The sequence below is a fragment of the Thecamonas trahens genome (assembly GCF_000142905.1).
Source record: "Thecamonas trahens ATCC 50062 unplaced genomic scaffold supercont1.22, whole genome shotgun sequence".
Classification (NCBI taxonomy): Eukaryota; order Apusomonadida; family Apusomonadidae; genus Thecamonas; species Thecamonas trahens.
In genome coordinates, this window is record NW_013657658.1 from 8,649 (window position 1) to 14,897 (window position 6,249).

Genomic DNA, 6,249 nt, shown 5'->3' on the forward strand with positions numbered 1-6,249 from the left:
GAGCAGTAACTTCGGAGTGTTTGCATTCCGTTTAGGATATCGGTGCCGCAAAATTTGCCGAGGTGGACACAGCCTTGCACTTCCGTCTAAGACCGTGGGGCTTCCTCGACGTCACTCGTGAGCACGTAGCTGGGGCATGTCGGCGAGCCTTTAATCAAATTCGCTGTTGCTCCAACCACTCATTATTTGCAGCATGCGTGGAGGGGGGGAGGAGGGAGGGAGGGCGTACCTTGATGCGGGTGGCCCGCGGGAGGTTGCGGTAGGTATGCCAGAGGCTCATGGTGGCGGTGGGGGTGTAAAGGGTGAGGTGGGCTTGCGTGTGCGTGGACGGTGGTGGTGGTGGTGGTGGTGGTGGTGGTGGTGGGTGGGTCAGCGGTGGGTTGGTCAGTGAGCGAATGACAGCGACAGACACCACTTCACGACCTTTTTCGGACGGCGAGGGGCCGGGCCGAGGGGACAACATGGCGGCCAACGAGGACCATGTGTCTGTGGTTGTACTTGGAGGACGAGCAACATTGCGGGTGTTTGCTGAGCCCGGGGCTGGTGAGCTGCCTACTCTCTACGACCTGCTGCCTGAGAGCATGCAGAGGGCGCTGGACGGCCCGCCGCAGGTCGGCACCAAGCGGCGTCGGCGCGACCTGGCCATGCAGCTAGCGGCTGCCGTGAAGGGTGGCGAAGGAGGCGGGACTGCCGAGGACCACGGCGGCGAAGCTGCCGAAGAAGAGAGTCCGGCCAGACGAAAGCGCCAGCGGCGCCTGGTGGACGATGAGAGCTCGCCCGAGTCGTCCATGGCCACACTCCCGTTTCCGCCTCTCTCGGACGACCGGCCGTCGCTGGACGACGCGCTCCGGTCGCCGTCACAGGACGATGTGGCGTCACAATCGCTGTTCTCGCCGGTCGCTGTGGCGGATGCGGGTCGGGTTGCGGATGAGTTTGAGGTTACCAAGTCGATGGCGTCGGCGCTGGCCAAGGTAGAGCTTGATGTCGGCCGCGATCCGCCGTCGTCGCAGGAGTCGGACGGCTGGTCGACGCAAACAATGCTGGCGTCGATGGCTGCGATGGCAAGTGGACCTGTCGAGGCGCGGGCGCGAATGACCTTGGAGGATGCTCCGTCTCCTGCACCTGTGTCTGCGCCTGCGGCGATGGGTGGTTTTGCTACAGCCGGTGGTCGAGCCGTGGAGGCGTCGCCCGCTGCCCTCGCCCGTGCCAAGGGCCTGATGGCCGGCATCGACGACGCGCCGACGTCACCCACACCCACTGCCGCTGCCGCTGGTTTCTCCACGGCCGGTGGTCGAGCCGTGGAGGCGTCGCCCGCTGCCCTCGCCCGCGCCAAGGGCCTGATGGCGGGTGTGGATGATGCGCCTCTGTCTGCGCCTGCGGCGATGGGTGGGTTTGCTACAGCCGGTGGTCGAGCCGTGGAGGCGTCGCCCGCTGCCCTCGCCCGTGCCAAGGGCCTGATGGCCGGCATCGACGACGCGCCGACGTCACCCACACCCACTGCCGCTGCCGCTGGTTTCTCCACGGCCGGTGGTCGAGCCGTGGAGGCGTCGCCCGCTGCCCTCGCCCGCGCCAAGGGCCTGATGGCGGGTGTGGATGATGCGCCTCTGTCTGCGCCTGCGGCGATGGGTGGGTTTGCTACAGCCGGTGGTCGAGCCGTGGAGGCGTCGCCCGCTGCCCTCGCCCGTGCCAAGGGCCTGATGGCCGGCATCGACGACGCGCCGACGTCACCCACGCCCGCTGCCACTGTCGCTGGATTCGCCACGGCTGGCGGCCGCTCGGTCAAGGCGTCGCCCGCTGCCTTCGCCCGTGCCAAGGGCCTGATGGCCGGCATCGACGACGCGCCGACGTCACCCACGCCCGCTGCCACTGTCGCTGGATTCGCCACGGCCGGCGGCCGCTCGGTCAAGGCGTCGCCTGCTGCCTTCGCCCGTGCCAAGGGCCTGATGGCCGGCATCGACGACGCGCCGACGTCACCCACGCCCACTGCCACTGTCGCAGGATTCGCCACGGCCGGCGGCCGCTCGGTCAAGGCGTCGCCTGCTGCCTTCGCCCGTGCCAAGGGCCTGATGGCCGGCATCGACGACGCGCCGACGTCACCCACGCCCACTGCCACTGTCGCTGGATTCGCCACAGCCGGCGGCCGCTCGGTCAAGGCGTCGCCCGCTGCCCTCGCCCGTGCCAAGGGCCTGATGGCCGGCATCGACGACGCGCCGACGTCACCCACGCCCACCGCCACTGTCGCTGGATTCGCCACGGCCGGCGGCCGCTCGGTCAAGGCGTCGCCCGCTGCCCTCGCCCGTGCCAAGGGCCTGATGGCCGGCATCGACGACGCGCCGACGTCACCCACGCCCACCGCCACTGTCGCTGGATTCGCCACGGCCGGCGGCCGCTCGGTCAAGGCGTCGCCTGCTGCCTTCGCCCGTGCCAAGGGCCTGATGGCCGGCATCGACGACGCGCCGACGTCACCCACGCCCACCGCCACTGTCGCTGGATTCGCCACGGCCGGCGGCCGCTCGGTCAAGGCGTCGCCTGCTGCCTTCGCCCGTGCCAAGGGCCTGATGGCCGGCATCGATGATGCGCCTGTGTCTGCGCCTGCGGCGATGGGTGGGTTTGCTACAGCCGGTGGTCGAGCCGTGGAGGCGTCGCCCGCTGCCCTCGCCCGTGCCAAGGGCCTGATGGCCGGCATCGACGACGCGCCGACGTCACCCACGCCCACCGCCGCTGCCGCTGGTTTCTCCACGGCTGGCGGCCGCTCGGTCAAGGCGTCGCCTGCTGCCCTCGCCCGCGCCAAGGGCCTGATGGCGGGTGTGGATGATGCGCCTCTGTCTGCGCCTGCGGCGATGGGTGGGTTTGCTACAGCCGGTGGTCGAGCCGTGGAGGCGTCGCCCGCTGCCCTCGCCCGTGCCAAGGGCCTGATGGCCGGCATCGACGACGCGCCGACGTCACCCACGCCCACTGCCACTGTCGCTGGATTCGCCACGGCCGGCGGCCGCTCGGTCAAGGCGTCGCCCGCTGCCTTCGCCCGTGCCAAGGGCCTGATGGCCGGCATCGACGACGCGCCGACGTCACCCACGCCCGCTGCCACTGTCGCTGGATTCGCCACGGCCGGCGGCCGCTCGGTCAAGGCGTCGCCTGCTGCTCTCGCCCGCGCCAAGGGCCTGATGGCCGGCATCGACAGTACCCCGGCAACGGCGGCCCCTGTCGGCAGCTCTCCATCCAACATCGTCTCACCGCCCGAGTCGGAGACCCCACAACTGACCCGCCCGGGGCTCTCCAAGCTCGGCCTCTTTTCGCCATCGACGATTTCGCCGTACGCGGCGTCGCATCGTGCGTCGCGGTCGAGTGCCAAGCAGACCGCACGCGATCGCGCCCTCGCACGTTTTGTGCGCACCAATTCTTCTGAGGGCCTCTCATCGGGCGAGCCGGCTGAGCCCGAGTCTGACTCGCTCGCCGTCGTCCTCTTCCCGGACCTCCCGCGCTCGCCGCTTACCACGGAGCCGCGCGCTGCCACCGACGCCCGCCGTTCCGCCACGACGTCGACGCTCCCAGGCCCAATCAAGACCAAACCGCGGATCAAGCGGCCCAAGCCGGTGAAGCACAAGTTTGTCAAACCACCGCCGCCGCGCCCGTCGCTTTCAGCCAAGCCTAAGCCCAAGGACGCCAGCGGCGGCATCGCCTCGGTCTACGACCTGGAGGCCCACGCAGCAGCCGTCACCCATACCCTCGCCGATCTCCCCCACCGTTCACCGAGTCGGGCCCGCTCCCACCGGGCGTCGCGGCCATGACCTTTGCCCTCGCTCCGCTGTACCAGTTCCCCGAGACCCGCGCCGCCGGCCAGCAGCCGGTCGACATGCTCTACGACGCACTGATTTCCCGCGGTGCGGTCGCCAAGCTGTTCTCCCCCGAGTGGGTCGCCAACCACGCCCGCCTCATCATCTGGAAGCTCGCCGCGCTCTGCCGCGCCTTCCCAATCTCGCTCGGCGAGTCGTACTTTACCTACGAACGCGTTGTCAACCAACTCGCCTTTCGCTACGAGAAGGAGATCAACTCGGCCCAGCGCTCGGCCTTCAAGCGCATTCTCGAGCAGGACGACACTTCAACCCGTACCATGGTCGTCGTCATCACTTCGGTCATCTCGGTCCCGAGCCTGCCGTCGCCGCGAAAACTCGCTCCCTCGCGCAACGCTGCCATCGCCGCCCACTATGGTGCCGACCTTGATGGACGCCGTGCGCCGGGCTCCGGCTCGGGCGACGACGAGAGCGGCGAGGAGGCCGACACCGACATCTACGCCGACACAGACGCGCTGCTCGCCTTTCTCGCCGCCCGCCCGGGTGCCATTCAAATCTCCGATGGCTGGTACACCCTCGCTGCCTCGCTCGACCCGGGACTCACGCTCCGCCTCATCCGCGGCCAGCTCTACCCAGGCCTCAAGCTCTGCATGTCCGGATGTGCCCTCATTGGCGCCGACCAGGCGTGCTCCCCGCTTGAGGCCCCGCCGTCGGCTGCCTACCGCCTCACCACCAACTCGGTCCGCCGCGCCCGCTGGGACGCCACTCTCGGTATCCACCCTGTTCCGGCCATGACCATCCCACTGGCATCCATTACGGCCGACGGCGGCCGCGTCCCTGCCACCGAGTTTGTCGTCCTTCGCGTCTACCCGGTGGTCTACCGCGAGAAGATCCTCGACCCATCCGTCCCGCTCCCGCCGCACCCGGTCTCCGGCGATGACGACGATGCCGACGCCGACAAGCCCGACCTGCCGACCATCTCCATCACACGCGGGCCCAAGGCTGAAGCCCGGATTGATCGTCGCTTTGCGCTCCGTCGCGAGCGGAGGACCGAGGAGCTCGTGGCGGTCGAGCAAGCGGTGCGCGACCCGCGGTCGGCGTCGTCGACTCCGGTCCGCGCCGGATCAGCCTCCAACTTCCGGACCCCGACCCGCAAGCCCGACCCGAGCATCCTTGATGGCCGCGTCCTGCTCCATGCCATGCACGCCTCGCCCGATCCGGCCGCCTTCTTCGCCGCCCTCTCCCCTGTCCAGCGGTCCAGCGTCGAGGCCTCGATATCCGGTGAGCGTGAGGAGACCCAGCGCGCAGTCATGACAGTGGTCGAGAAGAAGCTCACTGCCGAGCGCCTTTTCTCACGCGACGTCACTCCAGTCCTTCGTCTCCTTGTCGCCGACGCCCGCAAGTACGCCGCCGGCGTTGTCTCAGACCCCGAGCTTGCACAGCCTTACCTTCCGTGCGCGCCCGACGATGCGCTTGCAGTCATCTCGGTCTGGGGGCCGACAGACGACATCCTCGGCACCGTCGCCCGAGAAGGCGCGCATGTCCGCGCTTACGGCCTCTCGCCGTCGCGGCCATACCACCGTACTCCGCTAGCCACGCGGCTGCCGAATCTCAACTGGAATCGGTCGACCCGGTTCGAGGTCCTCGGCTCACTTGCCGACTCGCCGCGCTTTGTCCCGCGCGTTGCGGCTGTGCCCGCTGCCTTTCATGACGCGCCACCGGCCCATCTCCAGCGTGGCGAGGCGCGGACCGAGATCCCGGCCGATCTCGTCGGCGTCGTTGTCGGAGTCCAGCGCCTCGCTCCGCGCGGTGAATCGGCTTCTCGGCTAGAGTTTGCCGCGCTCGGTGCACCGGCCCCGCCGCCGGCCTCGCCGTCCAAGTCGGCCACCGGCGGAACCGACTCGTACCATCTGTACTTTGCCACCGTCACCGGCGCGCTGGTCCTTGTCCAGTGCTACGGCTCGCACGATGCCTACGCCTTTGACGAACTCCGTGACGTCGCCGCATCCGGGCCGCGCCGCGGCGGCACACCGTACGTCGTCCGCAACGCCGTCTTTGTCGCCCACGATCCGTCGTTCAACCTTACCATCTTTGAGGCGACCCAGGTGACAACAGTCTCTAAGACCGTGCCGGCTGCCTACCGCCCTGCTACCGCCGCCCTCACGGCCTGGATCGCCTCGACTGGCTTTGAGGCCTCAGTCGGCGTCGCCCGCCGTCGGGTCACCACCATCGTCCGCACCGGCGCTCCGCCCATCTCGCTCTCCGGCAAGCTCTCCGCCATCAACTGGTTGTTTGCCGACAACGCGCCCGGCATCGCGGTCGCCGGCACTTGGGTCGGCATCGCCGGCGACGTCCTGCACTCATGGCTTGCCGGCCTTCTCGCCCTTGGCCTCGCCGATGCTCTCGATTGGACTCCACCGTCAGTTGCCGCCGCCGCCGCCGCCGCCGCCGCTCCGCGCCC

The 6,249-nt window shown here is 69.2% G+C and overlaps 1 protein-coding gene across 1 annotated transcript in view; it reads left to right on the forward strand.

Annotated features, from left to right (window-relative positions):
• Positions 1 to 450: 450 nt before the first annotated feature.
• The window catches only part of AMSG_05189 (breast cancer type 2 susceptibility protein), an 8,306-nt gene continuing 2,507 nt past the window's right edge, over positions 451 to 6,249 (forward strand). The window contains exons 1-3 of the mRNA XM_013902475.1: positions 451 to 1,304; positions 1,422 to 3,710; positions 3,752 to 6,211. Of these exons, the coding sequence (XP_013757929.1) occupies positions 462 to 1,304; positions 1,422 to 3,710; positions 3,752 to 6,211 (5,592 nt within the window). The 5' untranslated portion in view covers positions 451 to 461. The remainder of the gene's footprint in view (positions 1,305 to 1,421; positions 3,711 to 3,751; positions 6,212 to 6,249) is intronic.